Genomic DNA, 18,615 nt, shown 5'->3' on the forward strand with positions numbered 1-18,615 from the left:
AAAGTAACCTTAAATGTTCATTTATCCATTTCATTCATCGTTTACATGCATTTAGAATTCTTTAATACATGTAAAACTACAATTCTAAAGCTATAAAAACGTATTTTGTGTAGTCTACCGCCGATGACATCATAGATGGGCAGCGTGACTCCGTGTCCAGTTGCCATTTTGTTCGCTGGCTAATAGGACACAAACAAAGATGATGTTCTGATTAAAAGAATACAGGACATTAGCGTACAATATGACGTGTGTCTTGCCATGTTATTAATACTCAGGCATTAATAACATGGCAAGACGCACGTCATATTGTACGCTAATGTCCACAAACCGAGGAAAAATTGTGGCATACATTTTTGACGTTAACCAAAAAACATGCCAACAAGGTTGCATCAGCTTCAGCCTTCATAGCAAAGACATGCAATAGCATTAATTTGCACACCTACCTCTATGGAGGACATAAATCTGTCCGCTATGATGCTCATGCCCAGGAACATATAGACAAGCGCGACAAAGTAAACAATGGCCCGTGCCACTTTGTCACCCACCGATGGGTTCTGGGGGTTCCATACAGGTAGCAGCACGCCTGGAATGTAGGGGAAAAAATAACAAGCAAAATATGAGGAAATATGGAGGAATTTATGCAATGAGCTCATTAATCTTTGCTGCTCTAATTGTATAAATAGTCAAGTAGAGTGGACCTTTTTGTTATGGCTCAATGGTAAGGATTGCCATAAATGGGAATTTCCCATATGTGGACATTATCAAGGGATCATAACACTGATTGATATTGAGTTCGTTACATGGCAAACGCAGCATTCATCATCTATGCTGGACTGGACTTTAAAAAAAAAAAATTACAAAAATGATATAAATAACATAGCAGTGTGAAAGTATGGCACCCATTGGCTCTGTGCCCAGCTGGATATCAGCAGCAAAGCAGACTGATGTCATCTTTCGTTTTTTGCAAGAACTCTAATAATTCCCCACTGATATTGACAATCAACCCACCATCTTGACACGGGTCCCCCCCAGCCGAGCAGTTCTGAGGTGAATGTGCATGGACAGATCCAGAGCAGGATAAGAGAAAAACTAAGGAGGCAAAGAAGAGGACGGGGGAGAAGGGGATGAGATAGGAAGGAGGCTTGGACATGGCTGCAGGAGCCAGTTCTGTTGGTGCAGCTCGTCTGCCAACTGAACTCAACAGGAAGATGCCTCAGGTCCACTCAGGGCGAAGTCAGAACCTGCAAGGAAAAAGCGGAAATTAGAGAAAAGATATTGTAAATGCTCTAATTGTAGCTGGGCCGTTTATTTATTTAAAGCACAAAGGGCAACAATTGGAGAGGCTGTTATTTCCTAAATGTGAAAAGTCGTCATATATAACAAGTTAATTTCTTAATTGCTCAACACAGCAGCAATAGAACCAATGTTGTAGTAGGAGCTAACTGCTCAGCTAGCATTGATAGTGCTGACTTCATTGTAAATAACAGTGTTACATCCATGACTTTCACACCAACAGCTGTGTACCAACATTTTAAAGCGCATGCAGAGAGGGGTAGATAAAGCTGCTGGATGCTGACAACTCATGATACTTCAAATGCAGCTACTGCCATCTTGTGGAATTAATAAAAAAATCAGAAGGTTGCCTACAGCCACACCTGTTGATGCCAATGCTTTTCGACCTGGCACTAATTACAGACCTCGGTGGCTATATGCTTTTGTAGACTGACGACTATTGGAGACTATAGAGGCGTTAATTAGAGAATTTACAGCCATTGGAGCTAAAAGGTCATGTGACACATAATGTAATGCAGATTAAACAACCCTTAAATAATATTTACAAGGGCACATTTCAATAACAAGAGTGTTTCCTCATATATTAATTTATTTCTGGCAGCCTGCCTATCTATAAATAAATAGATTTGGCACTACCTGTACCCCCTCCTCATAAACACATTATAATGGGCCCTCCCCCCTCTAAAAGCACTCACAGGCGGCTCTGTCTTGTTCCTGATATTAAAGAAAAACAATGTGTTGTAAATACTCACTTTTTGTCGCTCCCACAACATTATTCCGTCCTCCGACAGCGTTCATTACAATTACATGCACATGCATCATGGAAAATGCAAATTACACGACAATGTCATCTACAGTAGCCCGTTCCCCTGCAACCCACCACCACAACGTCCTGTGGGAAACACTGAACAATATCACTGTATATGATTGCACATGTTTCATCGATTGCTATCATTTTTGTTGACTTTGTTTCTCACTATGGCAGTGTCTCAGCCTGAGAGGTTAAACTCTGAACAAAATCCTCTACTTCTTGTACTTGCGCTAATACAGTATATTCAAAAAACAGACTATACCGCGCTTGTTTGTGATGCGCACTGTAAGTGTACTGATGATGATGGCAGGTGAACAAAGCTGTGTCAAAGCGACCAAAAGTCATCTGTCGTGTGCAAAACTTTCCGCACGAGTCACTTAAACAACAACAATGGCAGGGACATTTGTGCGTGCAGGAAAGGTGGTGAGCGTGCTAACCTCACATACTGCACATGCACAAACACAGTCATGGGTGGTGACAGTAGCAGGGAGTAGTTGACCTTGTCTTCATCTCTCTTGTAAGGTCAACAACCTGTCACTTCTTCACTGGACAACACGTACATAAAACGGCATTTCTGTGCACACATAGTGGGAATTCTGGAGCATTTGTGAGGTCGGAGGTGACTGATATTTCACCTGAGAGAGGGCAGAGTCCATCCAAATGGTGTTTGATGGAAGAATTGAGACGATATTAATGAGCATTGCTTCAATCAATCAAGGTGTACCTAATGAAGTGGCCAGCAGCTGTTAGTGAAGATGGTCAAGAGGAGGTGGTTAAAAAAAAAATACATTTGTCCTTCTAAATAAATTTACTGTGTTAAGAATAGCGTTTGCCTGTGGGGCAATGAAGGATAACACACATACATGCACGTACAGATGCACACAAGTGTTGACCCCTTCATTGACCATGCTTGTTGATTCATATCACATCAGCTGCGCTTTGCTATTCTGCCTCGTTTGGCGCCATGAGTCACACACACACACACACACACACACACACACACACACACACACACACACACACACACACACACGCATGCACATACTGCAAAGGGCTAATGTTGTCTGAGGGTTAAATGACTTTTGATTCGCTGCATCTTTGTAGACTCAGCTCCAACTCCTTTGCTTGTTTCCTCTTGAAAAGACATATGAATGCAATTTAAGGCCTAAATTTGCCTGTGAAGTATTTTAAATACATACTTTCTTTGCCCTGTCTTTCGCATAAAACCATGTTGATGTCATTGGATGGTGGAAAAGCTGCAGGATTTGCTCGAGAGAGATGAAACGAGCCCAAATAATCTCCATCACAAAGACTGTACTTGCATTGAACTTCATTATCAAGCTCAAAGATCATGTTTTAAGCTGGAACCTGTCCTTGTTAGCTCCTTGCAGATTGCAGTGCTACACTTTAAAGACATTGGACCACCGCCAAGGCCAAACAATGCTAAAAACACGACTTATGGTGCCATGGAGTTTTGTTTGCACTCCTTGGCCCTCACGTGGGTGGACTGTAAGGACTGAAAGACAATAAATCTTTGTATCAGCACCTACCAAAGGGTGCTTGCTCAGCGCTTGTGTTGTTTTTGTCTGCTACCAAACACTTTTTTATTGAGGTAAAACATGGATGCTGCTTTTTTCCTGCATGATGTCTTTAACCATCCATCTCCTTCCCTTATCTCTCCGCCCCCCCCCCGCTTCAATCAATAAGGAAAAAAACGGAATGTTGATAAAAGCCCAGAAGAGAAGCAGGCGATGATAAAACAGCAAAGTGTGGAATCAGCGGCTCAGGGATTATACAGCCATCGAGCCGACGTGACGCGTAATTAGTCAGATTTGAGGGCGATTGTGATCGTTCCCTACCGGGGCCGCGAATGCAGCTGTCCAAGCCTGTTAGGGAACGCTATGAAGTTCGGTCCGGCGCTCGGGAGCCGGATTAAAAGCCAGCCCAGTGGAAGGAAAAGCAGTTGGGCCGAACGGCACACTGAAGTACACATGCGTCACTAAGCCTGCACACAGGAAGTACACACACATACACACACACACACACACACACACACAGATTGGAATCTTATGGAAGACTGAGGTTGGAATTTTTTTTTAGCTACTTAGAATATGATATATACTGCATACTGTAACTAAGAATGCACGGTACATCACAATGTATCACAATCTTGCATCTCGCTAGCGGATGAAACAGCCCTGCCTAGTGACAAACTTGTTCAGATACAGCAAATACATGTATGAAATAAATAATACCAGACCCTGACATAAGATGAATCTGAATATAAGACCACCCTTGTTTTTCAGGAGCTGTTTTTTAGGAAAAAAATCATGTGAGTGGGAGTCACAGAAAGAAAAGCTGCACCTGTTGGTTTCGGTGTATAAAATTTCTAGATGCCAAATATATGACAATCCATTTTTTCAGGTATTTTCTTACATGAAGGTCAATACAATAATTATTCTACTATAATAATGAACATAATGAATCTATAAATAGGGAAAAAATACATAAAATAGAGTAATATAAAATAAAATAAATGCAAATAATATTAATTTAAATGCATTTGAATACAAATTGGTCTTCACCTCCAAATGGATGTTTTCATAACCTTTTTGCTGGATAGCTGGATTTCCAAAAAACTACTTCACAGCTTATTTTGGTGTGGATTGGGATACAAGATATAGAATAATGCATTCCAGCGGCATGCAGTTCAAAAAAGATGATACCAGCCGAGAGACAAGGGTTCGTCACTAGAAGCTGACGACAAATAAACATGCTGATGTACACACAGCCACAGGTCGCATGCATCACACTTTTAGAGCACAAACACTTGTGATCCAAATGCCCTGGGCGTGCACACACACAGCATTCCGTGTTAAGTGTTGATGTCAGCCTGTGTCATATTGTGTGTAGAAGGTTAGATCAAGCCTGTATCCCAAGGTCACAGAGGTTAAGACGGAGAGCGACAAAGAGCATAATCCAGTGGATCACATCGCTTTGCCCTCATTCCTTCGCTTCTCCTCCAGTTTTCCCCCTGGAAAAAAGAAGCTCCATAGTGGGCTGCTATTCCACAATGATGCAAGGGAGATGAGGAGGTGAAGTACAGTTCATGTGGAGAAGAAAGAGTCTGACTGCTTTCACTTTCCCCCAAAAGTGTCAACGTGGAATAATACTCTTTTTTTTGGACTTTCTCTAACATCCAGCTTCCCTGTAAAGCTTTCAACACATAACTAGAAGAGAAAACTGGAAGATCCTCATTGGGATCGGCACCTTCATAGATACACAAAGCCTTTATGAGCATGAATTTTGGCATTGAGATGCATGCATTATTCACAGGGACATTAAAGGGGCCTAGCCTACATTTCCAACTTCTCAGACTTATGTATGTGTTCAAAATGTTGTACTCTTTTTCTGTACGATGGGGAAGTACATCATTTAAACACGCCCTGAAATTAGTATGGGGATGGGGCCCTTTTTGGGAAAATCCAAAAATGTCCTATCTCTGTAACCGCCACTCCAGTCCTGAAGGTGGTGGTAATGTGCATTATCAACAGCTAAAGGCCATGAGAGTTTTCACAATATCTACATAGGTTTATTTAACCAGTAGTGATGTGCAATATCACTGATTTCGTTCCCAATCCGACAGTGAGTAAAATTCAGGCAGGTATTGGCGATACCGATCCGACACCGATACTTGGTGAAAATACACCTAATGTGTCTGGTAAATTGCAAAAAGTAGTGCATTTCAAATCAGAGCATAAAGATCACAAGACATCAGAGCTATTATACAACAGCTAATATACAACAACAGAAAAAAACGGGACAAAATCATATCAAATATGTGAAAATGGTATTCTAAAAAATAAAAATAGAAAATATGTAAAATAACAAATTCATTAAAATAAATGATTAACTATTAACAATGACTAAAACAATGAAAACTAATTCACCAGGCTTTGTTTCCGATCGGCCGTTGTTTCAATTCAACAGACTGAGACTGACTCACGGAGCAGTGTGCCGCTGCTTTTACGCATTATACAAAAAGTAGTTCCTACCAACTGTGAATCATTTAAACAAGACCTCAATAATTTAGTTACTTTCCACTGTGTTGCTGTTAATGATATACATTACCTCGAGTGACTGAAGTATCCAAAGTATCCATACTTTAAGATTAAATTGAGAATCAATTTCAGTATTGACCTGCACATCACTGTTAACCAGCTTTTTGTGGAAAGCAGTGAAGTGGTTTGTGCACAATCCTGCTAACCAAGCGCGAGTCTGTATCTTGATGTCCCAAACAGTGGTGGCATAAATTAGCCCGATTTAGCCTCTACTTGTCGTCCACCCTTTTCAAAGTCCTGCACCCTCTTTTGTTGGGCCTCCCTCCGTCACCTGTACAGCTGGATAAGACGGCTCCACAACGCCGCCTTGTCACCCGGAGACATTTATTTTGTTTGTGTGGCTGTCGACGGGAGGAAAAGAATGAGGGGGAACGAGACAAGTGAAGATAAGTGGGAGATGCATTCAGCTCTGCTTATCACTCACTCCTGTAGTGGAACATCTGAAGTACACTTTTTGACAACAAAAACATACTTGTACATTTTTGGAAAAGAAATAAAAAGCCAAATAATTAAGCTTACAGGTTACATTAGTATAGAATGGACTTTGTCTGAAGCCTCAAGACATGAATGTAAATTAGTGAGACCTCCTATGGGTTGTGGTGAAAGTGCTTTGCAAGACATGCTAACTAACGTACATGTAATACAGATATTATCAAAGTTTTATAATTATTAGACAAACAGTCAATGATAATGGATAATTAGTTTAAGCCCTGCCCGTGCCCTTCTATAAAGACTATTATACTACTACTTCTATTGTGCTTGACAGCGGCCATGTTTTTCAACCAATCATGCTTAAATTTTACATACCTGCCAGTCCCCCTAAAAAGTGTGTCCAAAAATGTGTTTGTGTACTGAATCGTGACAATTGTGCTAAATTCTGGAAGTTACAGTGGGTGTTTCATGAAATGCGTGAGAAATTTCAAGTCAGGCCAACTTCTGGGGTTTAATAACAGCGCCTCCATGTTGTGTATTTATCAGAAAAATAATAGCACAGGCAACACCGTAGGGGTGCATGTTTTGACCTATTTTCACCCTTTTGTGTGCAGAACTTCAGAAGTACAAGAGTAAATAATGATTACAAACGTAATCATTATTACAGTATTACTATTATTATTACTATGAATCTTGATTATGGCTGCAAAAATAAAGGTAATGCATATGATTTTTGTTTTTGCACCGGGACAGTGTGGCATGTGTGTGCACAAATGTAAACAATACGAGTCAAATGCAACACAATGTGAACAACAAATGCCTCCCGACAGATTCGGCAACGTGTCCAGCCACAATTTTACCCGGTGTAATTAGCAGGCGACGGGTGCACGCTCACAGTGGCTTCAACACAAATGAGGTAAGCCTGGCGAGCAAATAAGAATTCAAGACAAGAAAGGGATGGGAGAATTGAGGAGAGAATGGTTGCTCGTGCAGGAAGGAGGGATGGCAATCAACAGCTGAATGGAGCGCTCAGTCAAACACACACACATACACATACACACATGCATACAAGCATGATGCAAACAGGAAATGACAAGGTTCAATTGTCCAAAATTACACAATAGACAGTGAGCTAGAATGTAAACTAGTGTACAATTTGAGCAGTGGTCATGCAGGACAGTGTGACTGTGGCCTCCACAGGAAGGGGTGCTGGACAATTTGCACCAATTTGTCCGACCCCAACTCTACTGCATCCATCATTTTCATCATGTGACCCATCAAACCCTCTCATGGTGTTTTGTTAGGGAACTGTATGAAAAGCTCAGTCTTATATTATTTATTCACTCATTTTCTATACCGTTTATACTCATTTAGGTCATGAGCTGGAGCCTATCCCAGCTAACAGTGGATGAGAGGCAGGGACTGGCGATCGGCCAATCACAGGACACGTGTATGTACAAACAACCATTCACACTCACATTCACACAATTTGCAATTAGCATAGCATGCATGTTTATGGATGTGGGCAGAAGCCAAAGTACCAACGAGGAAATTCCACAATTCCGAAGGAGATTCGAACAAAGTGAATAAAATATTACAGACAATAATACAGCGGAATTTCGGTTAGCATCATTAATTCATTCCAGAAGGTGGACTCAAACCAAAACACTATTATTTTCTGTCATGCCCCTCCGATTTGAAATACTATCGCGAAACTGATAATATCTATTTATCTGTACTGTACAGACTGAACTCAAAACTAAAATCCAGAAAAATGCAACTAAATGGAGAGCTATGAAGCATAAAAGCAGATTCCAGAGGAGTCGGAGTCCGGAGGCTCCTCTGGTGGACAGAGGCAGCTGAATGAATCAGCTTTTAAATGCTTTGAACGACATGCTTTGCTGGGACAAAATGCAAAATGGGAAGAAGTTAAAATAGGTGTTTTGAGTGTTAAGTTGCTGTGTAGCGTTCTTTGGAAGATGACACCGTGAGTTGAACTGTTATACTGAGTCATGACCTCCTGCTATTTACAATGGGTTGACAAGCTCGTTGTGAGTTTTTTCATAGCTCATGACTGGCTCCTGTCAAATAAAGAGATAGTGCGCACCACAATATGACATTTTATGAGGTGGACATGTACGGCTTATAGTCCGGTACAGTTTATACATTATATGTACAAATCCGTTTTTCTCTCTAAATTTAGTGGGTGCGGCTTAAACACCAGTGCGTTTTATACACCGGAAATTACGGCAGGTATAATTTAGCTATAAATTCAGACTTACACTTAAAACTAGACTTGCATCGCCATCGAAATAACGAAACATACGTGGAGCGAAAACCTCCTGATGTACAAGCAACAGCATCTAGACACACGAGCATTCTTGCAACACTGACACCAGCAGAACAAACTATGCTGAAAATGGACTTCCAGCCAAAGAGCTTGAATTCATCCAAGGGAAAAAAAGAAACGCTTAGCGACATGTGTGATGGGAATGCGATCCAATTAACTAGCAGTGTAATCAGAATTGATCCACGAGGGGGATACGGTTATTGATCCCGACCAACACCGTCAGGCAACACACACTCGCCAATTAGACACCAGTTAGGTGAAGATTTCATTACAAGCCTGAGTGTTTCAACAACCTTTGATCTTTTGCAGCTGAGGAGACATTCCTAGTTCTCCACATACTGATCAGCATGTGTGGATCCGTATGGCAGCTCTGATGTGCAGCCGAGCATCCAAAGGTCACAAACAACAACGCTCACTAAGCTCACCTAACCACACACAAACACAACTACGTGAACTTGGCACTCTTGTTTGCCCACACAATTAATTTACGCAACCATCGGATGCATGGGGGAGAATTTTTTTTATATAAATAAAGGCAAAGCACAGCTGAAAATGAGTGCACACTGTGAGCACCTCGCTGCTGTGGCTGGCTGCCACTCTGTGCCCGGCTGTCTGCGAGTCAGCCGAGCAGGTGAGTCACGCTCCTGTGCACATTTGGAGGTTTGACTTTGCATCGTATGACCTTTTCTGCAAAACATCATGTGCTCACAAACAATTCAAAAAACAATGCACCCTTTTTAAAATACATTAATGAGTTAAATGGTAATTTTAAGTACAGTTCCTAAAATGCTCTAAAGGTCCCATATTATCATCATTTTCAGCAATTTTGAATAAGTCTCAGAGGTCTCACAATAGTGTACTGGAAGTGTGTTGTCCACACTTTAATAACAACATCATGCTAGGTTAGCCTTTTCGCTGAAGAAAATCAAACTGATCAAATTTAAAGCTTCCTTGTCTTTACCGGACTGACGGATAGTTGGCAAGGGGTTATTTTAAGATGTGTAGCGAAGCCTGCTTATTTTGCAAAGTGGTGGGTGTATACATGGCGTTGGCCCATCCAGCTTGGGGCGGGTCAAAGACGTATCATGTCCATGACGATGGAGGTTTTTCCTTCCTGCTGTCATGAAAACCTGCAACTTCAAATGTGACTTCTTCAGTCAGAACGTAAAGAATCACTTGTAAGAAAACAATTGAACATTCTGCATGGACACATCTCTTCTTGGCTTTGTCTTTCTTTGGCTGGTGTGTAATTGTGTTTATATAAGCCCCTCAGGGTGACAAGTACCTCCACAGCTAGCAGGAGAGCACACACACAAACACACACACACATGCACGGGTACACGAGCACACTCACACTATGAATGAGTCATGAAGCATACGCTCCAATAACATTTGAATTCCCATCTGCTCTCGCTTAAAGACATCTTGAGCTCTTCTCACCTGCTTCACAGCTCACACACACAAAAACAGCATGCTGTGTAACTCCGCCCACTTAGTGGGGGGGAGGTGTCACACCTCCCAAAGCTTCTAGCACTCACTCTTTTAAGTTTGTTTGACTTCCCTTTACTACGCTACACATCACTACACTCACACATACACACGCACACACACTGACAAAATCTATGCAACGATGACTGTGTGTCAGCACTTTGTCACATCCAATAATAGTCAATGGCAACGGAAACCTAATCTGTCACTGTGTGGAGCTCCAGTACTGTTGCCATGGCAATTAATGACATACAAAAGCCTTCAGGAGCATCATTATGTGTATGAGAGGAGTCAATCTTTGTCGTCTATCTTTAGATCGATTGCTCGTTTCATAGACTGATGTGCGCCGTAGGGGGGATGGGGCTTGTGGATTAAAAAAAGGGGTGTTGCCAATTGAAATCCCAGGAGTGACTCAGTTGAATGGTTTGATATAGGACAGCAAATACCTACTATGATGAAGAAAAGTTGAACATTACTGTAAATGCTCCAATTAACACCTCTATTCAATTAAACGTGGTCTGCTATCGTCACTGGGCGTGTGGTCTACCAAAGAAAATAACCGCCGGATTCTCTAATCAGCGTGAGGTCAAAAAAACATTGGCATTACCAGCTGTGGCTGTAGGCAACCACCTGATGTAGTTTGTATAAACACCACAAGATGACATTTGCTGCATCTGAAGTATTATGAGTGGTCAGCGTCCGGCAGCTTTAGCTACCTCTGCATGCACTTTAAAATGTTGCTACTCAGCTGTTGGTGTCAAAGTCATGTGTGTTACACTTGCCGTACTGTTGTTTACAATGAACCCTTCAGTGCAATTAATGCTAGCTGGAAAGATTGCTATTACAACACTGGTTCTGATGTTGCTGTGTTGTGCGATATACTTCTTAATGAATGAGCATGTTGTCAAAGAGAGTTTGTCACGTTTACGTTTTCCTTTCCACTTTCTCCCACACTCCAAATGATTGTCAAAGTTTTCAAATTTAGAAAATAACATCCTCTCTCCATTTCTCGCTTGCTTTCAATTAATACCCGCCCGTTTTGCACTTTAGGTAAATAAACGCCCCCGCTATAATGAGCGCATTGATGGTCCATCATTAAAAATCCATAGGGTTCCTGTTTTGATATAAGACAATAAAATGTGGAATCTGCAAGAGTGAGGCGGTCCCTGAAAGAGAAAAAAACCTCAACGTGGACCTCTTAATAAGATCTGAGCAGAACCAGAAGCGACTGTGCGGCCCGATCACACGCTCAAATGCACACATATTCCCTCGCACACGCCTTTTGCTGTGAACGTTTCTACTCCTATACATTTTTAATGCACCTGCATGCAAAGTGTCTGTGTGTGTGTGTGTGTGTGTGTGTGTGTGTGTGTGTGTGTGTGTGTGAGAGCATGCATCATGAATGAATATTCAAAAAGAGAGCACATTTAAGTAGCCTTTGAAGACATAAACTAGCAGCAGATGCATACTGCATGTGTGTGGTTGTGCGTGTGCGCTAATATCCACTTTGATACATAATGGTAGCGTGTTTGAAGTGGCTGTGGGGATGCCAGCAAGCAACAGGAGATCGGGAGATCGAGGAGACGTGAGGATGCACAAAGGGAGGAACAAATGAGCAGGATGGACAAAACGCAAAAGAAGATAATAGAAAAGACGAATGGCACAGGAAATGTGGAAAAGTGCGCAAGGGCCCTTTGGGGTGAGAGACGGAGCCGAGTCTGCTGTGATCTGAGCAGACGCGTGTGTGTGTGTGTGTGTGAGTGAATGTTTCATTGCAGCGCCACATGACGCCTCTGCTTTACAGGGTGATGGAGACAGGCCCGGAGCGCAAGGTTAATAACTACACTGTCTTCAAGACACATGATCTTGAGGGTGGGGAGTCAAGGCAGTGAAAAGAACAATCCCTGTGGTTGCTCAGCCAATCACAGACACTCACTGGCCACTTCATTGGGTACAACTGTATATCTGATGATCTCTGTATGATGCCTTGCAAACTATCCATCCATCCATTGTCTATACAGTAGCACCTGTCGGCCTAAGGTCACAATTGAGCTGGAGCGTATCCCAGCTGATTTTTAGGATAAGAGGTGGGGTACACTATGGACTGGTCACATATAGACAAACAACCATTCACACTCACATTCACACCAATGGCCAATTTAGCTGTGCATATGTGTACCCAATGAAATGGCCTGTGTAATAATCCCTGATCATACAACTGAATGAGAATTTGGACATGACATTGATGTATCCAAGCTTTGTGAGGGAAAATATCCCGTGCCGTCGTTCTTTAGCATGTCATGCTTCAAGTATAATCTGGATGAGCTATAGGATGAGCTCACCACCTGTCCAGAGACGTCCTTGCTTTTATAGCACACTCATGCTTTAATACTAATACACGTCTGCTTACTTGTTTTTTATGTAACATGTCCAGAGAGGTCTCGTGTTATGTGGCTACAACGGTCCACCGCTCTTCTCCAATCGTATGACATGACAAGGTTATTGAAAGTCAGAATTAATCACACCCTGCTCAACCAAATGTCAACTGATCTCCACTCAATGTCCCAAGAACATTTCTACCGGTCAGAACAAAACTGACTGTGAAGGTTCCATAATTATAGGAATTTTCACCACCATCGTGCTAGGTTGGCCTATTTGCTGAAGGAAAACAAGCTGTAGCTTTTTAGTAAACTTTGTTTCCTTCCCTGACTAGGATATTTTTGGTATTTTTGAACATGCGAAAGGATCTGTTCCTATGAAATTGACAGTCACAACTAAGCAGCGCAGTGGACTCATTATTCACACTCCCTCCTCTCAATAAACCTGTCTCTCCCTCTTTTGCAACGCCCCTTCCAGTGTAAGGAGATGTTCCCTCTTTTTTTAAATTACTGTTTCATTTAATTCGTGTATTTCATCTTTCTATTCTTGTATTTTACATGTAGGGGTATCACGAGACACTCAGCTCAGACAAGACGATGCACGAGACTGGGTCCATGAGAACGAGATGAGATAAGATTTTAACATTAATTTTAAGAAAAGTACAATGAAAAATATGACTGGACAAACAAACCGTCACAAAACAATGCGGGTGCCTTTTGAAATGTTTATTGTCCCACAAATTGATGCTAAACGACGTTATTGTCAAAATTTGTTGAGACCAAATAAACCAGGCTGTGGCATTTTGCTTTGCAATCAACTTTTTCCCCTCCGAATTTCTACTACGTTACCTTGCATTGCTCCCCAAGATGCTTACTTGCTGCACCCTACGTGTGTATATTAGCGGCCCCGTCTCCATTTGACAGCTGTTGTTTTATGGAGCGTCGTTGTTCTACAAAGCGTCTGGGTGCTGAACCAAGCACAGAGTGAAACCTCTTCCTGACTGTTTGGAGGCAAGACAAGATGAAAACAGAAACACAGTTGACTGAGAGTTGGTAAAGAGTTGGCAGAGATTTATTTTAAGATGTGTAGAGAAGATACTGTGGTGGGCATATATATAAGTCAGGCACATCTACTTTAGCTAGGGACGGATCAGATGTGTTACCATGTCCATGAAGAAAGGGTGAAACAAAGGTGAAGATAGATTGTTTGGTGCAATTTGGTCCAGTTTGCACAACAGGGCCCTGTTGTTGAGCCAAGATGGTAGAAATAGATTACTGTCCACTGTCAGAGTAAGAACACTGCCAGTTTAGAACAATACTGTCGAAAAGATGGTGGAATTATCTGAGAGCAAAGGTCTCTAAGTTGTGACGTCATAGGCCTAAAGCCATTAAGTGACTATGTGTGCAGTGCTGTCCAGGTGCTGGGCCTCCATGCAGATGTGGCACTCATCCGTCTAACTGACCTGGGCAACCTCCTGTAATCGACACCACCCTCCCGTCCCAGCCCGCCAATGTAATGTAATGTATGCAATCCCATGATGCATATGACACATATAACGTTATGCAACACACAATCAGCATAATCTCCGCCAGTGGGCAAATCCCGTGTGATGGAGAAGCCACGGATATGCTCTGTCGGCACTCGCCAGATTGCAGATGTTCATAGAACACTAGCAGCCTGCCTCGCTCTGATTGGCCGCCATTCTGCATCTGTGTATGTTGTATGGGTGCATGCTTCTGTTTGCTTATTTGTGCATGCATGTGAGTGTGGTGTGTGTGCATGTGACGCTGAGAGAAACTGGCAACACGGTGTTCACATTGCACAAACCCTGAAGGAACGTGCACGTGCATTCCAACAAATGGAAGCTCCCCCCCCCCCACACACACACACACTGTCTTGTGCATTTGATGCTGAAACATCTCTGCTCACTGAACAACACAACAAAGCAGACCTATTGACACAAACGCTAACAGTACAGCCACAAAGCGTATATGTGTGTATAAAAAAACATAGATTTGAGGTGAGAGGCGCCTACTTTAGAGAACACGACTCTGAGAAAAAGAGGATTTAGCCGAGCTGACTTTTTTGGTGCAATATCAGGAAACTTTTCCGGAGGCAGGTGACGGGAGACAACAATGTGACACAACTAAATCTGACACACAGATTACACAATAAGCAGTTGGCTTGCTCGGGTACCACAAAGCACAACATTCCAAAGGAGGTTCTCCTCATAATTCTCATGACAAAAAAGAACTGAAACCCTTTTAAGCAACCAGGGTTCATTCACCTTTTGCAACGTTCAAATCAGGCACTTTCAAGCATACAAATGAGGCCACAAAATCTTGCAACATCAAGAATAGGGATGTATTTAAACTGAGGATGGCCTGATATCACTTTTTCAAGTGCCATACCGATACTGCAATGTTGTCCTGTTTATCAGCCGATACCAATCAGAAATAAATACCAACGTTCTTATCTCCTTTCTTGTTATAGTAATAGATGTGTCTGCTTGTACTTTGCTTAATATAGACTTTAAGATGAGATCTTCAAACTGTGCAATATTCTGCTTCCCTGTAAAAAGAAATTAAATTGCCCACAACATGACTGCTTATTATTTAAGCTTTAAATGCAAATTGCTTTTAATAGCATATTTTTGATTGCTCACAAAACCCAGCAGTACCTTTCAAAGATTCAAAATAAAATTCAATAAAGTGAAACTTTATAATAATAATTCCAGTGTATAATGAGGTACTTGCGCCTGTACCTCAACAATGAAGTTATGTCATTGTTAAAGCCATGTCAACCGTCATTTATTATTGAATGTTGAGGCCCTGTCCACACGGGAACGCTCCTGATATATTTTTTTTTTGGGCAGGTTGAAAAAAATTTGCATCCACACTGTGCTGGATTAGTAAATAGTTGGGAACGGATCACTGAGTGAAAATAATGTAATACACAAGGTACACCTACGTGTGGCGCTGTGAACAGACACGCAGACATAACCACATGACACACCAAACCATAGAAGAAGAAAGAAAGCATGTGCATAAGTCTGTCGTCTTCCGCTTCCCAGAAAAATGAGAAGCTGAAACGATAAAATACTTTGCCGTTTTGACCTGAAAACATTTTGGTGTGGATAGCCCCTGAAATGCCACTTTTTTACTTGTGACACCCCCTGTGGGCAAAATCCTTTGTAAGACATAATTGCATTCATGTAATACAGATACAGAAACCCCTTGTTTATCGCGGTTATTTGGTTTCAGACCCGACCATGATAAGTGAATTTCTGCAAAGCAGGAGTCCTTCTTTATAAAAGTAATATTTTTTTAGTTACGGCTTACAAAAGCTGTTTATAATCTTCTAAATAGGACTTTTAACATTATTAGAGCCCTCTAGACATGAAATAACAGCCATATAGTGACCGTTACATTCCAATAATATAGTAGAGTGTGTATGTTGCAGTAAATGTGTTCCGGACTTGTGGACAGGAAGTGACGTCGGAGGTTCAGAGTTGAGTTTTAGCTGGATTATGGCCACAACAGTAGCCCGTGTTATTAATATGATTATTATGGTTATTATTATGATGTTATTATTATTGTATCTGTTGTGTGATAATTTGAACCTGCAATAAAAGCCCGGTGTTCTTGTCTCACCGAACAATTACTGACACCAAGTGACCATGGTTGAATGCTACAATCACAATTTGAAGCATTTTCTTAATTTTCTTGTATTTTAGCTAATTTACCCATTTTTATGTTTGAAAATCCTTAATTTACGTGAAATATATGTAAAATTGGCTTTTTCATTTAGTTTTGTTTATTGGTTAGCCGTTTTGCATTGCTGTAATTAGTTAGCTAGCACCATTTCATTTGTAAACTTCTAAAATCTCCAATGAAAAAGGAAGTTGCCTGCTAACTAATAAAAACAGGGAAAAGAAACACAAATACTGACTTACTGGTATGTTAATTGCGTACTCATAATACTCATTACTCTTTGACTAGATTTTGTTGTGCCTTTCTGTCTTTCTTCAGGTTTCTGAAAGGGCCTTACAGGTCAAGTTGTAGAACCACCTGTTGCCATTGCATTTTTTTTTGACAATGTCAGATTATTTTAATACACCATTAGCGGAGATAGAACACATTTTTAAAAATACTAGCAGCCTAAATAGAGACTTTTGTAGAAAAATAACAGCGTCTGTATCTCAGGGAGACACAAAAAAAGGGTAATGCTGAGAAACCTGTTCTAGACGGAGGCCATTATGTTCCCACAGGAAGATTCAGTAGCTGGATTTTCTGAAACACTGAAGGTCTTGGCGAGGTGACAAAACACGACAAAGACAAGCCCCAAAGGACGACTTGGCGAAGGGAAACATTATTAAAATGTCACAGCAACTATTGCGCTTAAAAAAAAGAAAAGAAAGAAGGAAAAATCAAGACGCAGAGGACGACGAGAACATGACAACAATAGGGATTATGGGTATTCATCATCAAATCCTGCCTCACTTTCCCCCTCTATTGTTTTCCCGCTTATCAGTCATTCCAGCATTCACCAGGACTCCACACACACACGCGCACACATGTCCAAAAACCACGTGTGCTTATCAGATTATGTAAACCAGGTTTGGCTTTATGCTTGTGACAGATTACACACAAATGAATAATGGAGGAGAGCAGGAAGGGCACGGAGGAGGCACACTGAGGATGAGGAGGGTGGGCGTGAGGTGAAGACACCATGGTTACAGACAGGAGGAAATTTGGGAATGCAAGCGGGCTCGACGAGGGAGGGGGGGGGAAAGGGAGAGTTAACAAGAGGAAGACTGTTTGCTACTTCCTGTGAATGAATGTTCCGATTAATTTGAGGTGACAATGTGCAGCATATGCAGTGTCAATGGTGTAAGTCTTTAATTCCACAGGTAGCAGATGTTTAACTTGTCCTTTGGTGCTTCCAGCAACGGTTGGAAAATGAGAGAGTGAAAACCGCACAAGCTGGGTGGAGAGGCCAAATAACAGGGTGGCGAGGGCAGACTAGGACGAGGACGAGAGGGAGAAAAAAAGGCCACTTGGAAGTCAGCTGCGGCCGAGCAACAAGTGCTCCATCTGTCCACCACTTGTCATCGTCTCCTATGGTTACATCATAAAAAAAAGGACTCTCCACATTTCACAGTGACGAGTGTGCACTTCATGAGCCTATTTTTTCTCCTCCATCTTTCATATGTTGTCAATGCTTTCCCCCACTTAGGCCATCACTAAAGTGCAATTTCAAGCAACAGCTACATTTTGACTGAGCACAGACCTCCATCAAGGGACAACACCTTCAAGCATACATAGCTCCTTTTTTTTCCACAAGCCTGCTTATTCACAAGCAAACAGCACCAAGTAAAACACACTGAACATGCCCTAACCATCACAGATGCACACCTCCTGCATAAAGAATTTCCTCATTAATTGAGAAATCATGCAAAATATGCAGTGGATCCACGCCATTATTCAGAAAATACAAAATATGCTCCTTTTCCCGTGACTCAGCTCCCCACAAAGTTAGGTTACAATCAGATATATATACTACGGGTCAAAAGTGAAATGGTACAAAGGTAAGGGGTGAAAAAAGGTAAGGTTACCCAAACTGAAAAAATAATGTGTATTTCAGAATTGTACAAAAAGGCCTGTTTCGGGGACCACAAAATGGGTCAACAATTTAAAGCTGTTCTGCAGAAATGGAGGTTGATCAAGCCTTGGCAGTTG

General features: G+C 41.6%; 1 protein-coding gene across 3 annotated transcripts in view; it reads right to left on the minus strand.

Annotated features, from left to right (window-relative positions):
* The window catches only part of LOC129194901 (sodium/calcium exchanger 1-like), a 52,672-nt gene that overhangs the window by 27,562 nt on the left and 6,495 nt on the right, over nt 1-18,615 (minus strand). For 2 of the 3 annotated variants that reach the window (XM_054800415.1, XM_054800414.1), the window contains exons 2-3: nt 1,009-1,241; nt 444-583 (exon numbers count right to left, since the gene is read on the minus strand). In XM_054800415.1, coding sequence (XP_054656390.1) covers nt 444-583; nt 1,009-1,150 — 282 coding nt within the window. In that variant the 5' untranslated portion in view covers nt 1,151-1,241. The remainder of the gene's footprint in view (nt 1-443; nt 584-1,008; nt 1,242-18,615) is intronic. The other variant, XM_054800416.1, reaches the window with a different exon arrangement.

Source organism: Dunckerocampus dactyliophorus, chromosome 15 (genome assembly GCF_027744805.1).
Source record: "Dunckerocampus dactyliophorus isolate RoL2022-P2 chromosome 15, RoL_Ddac_1.1, whole genome shotgun sequence".
In the NCBI taxonomy this organism is placed as follows: Eukaryota; Metazoa; Chordata; class Actinopteri; order Syngnathiformes; family Syngnathidae; genus Dunckerocampus; species Dunckerocampus dactyliophorus.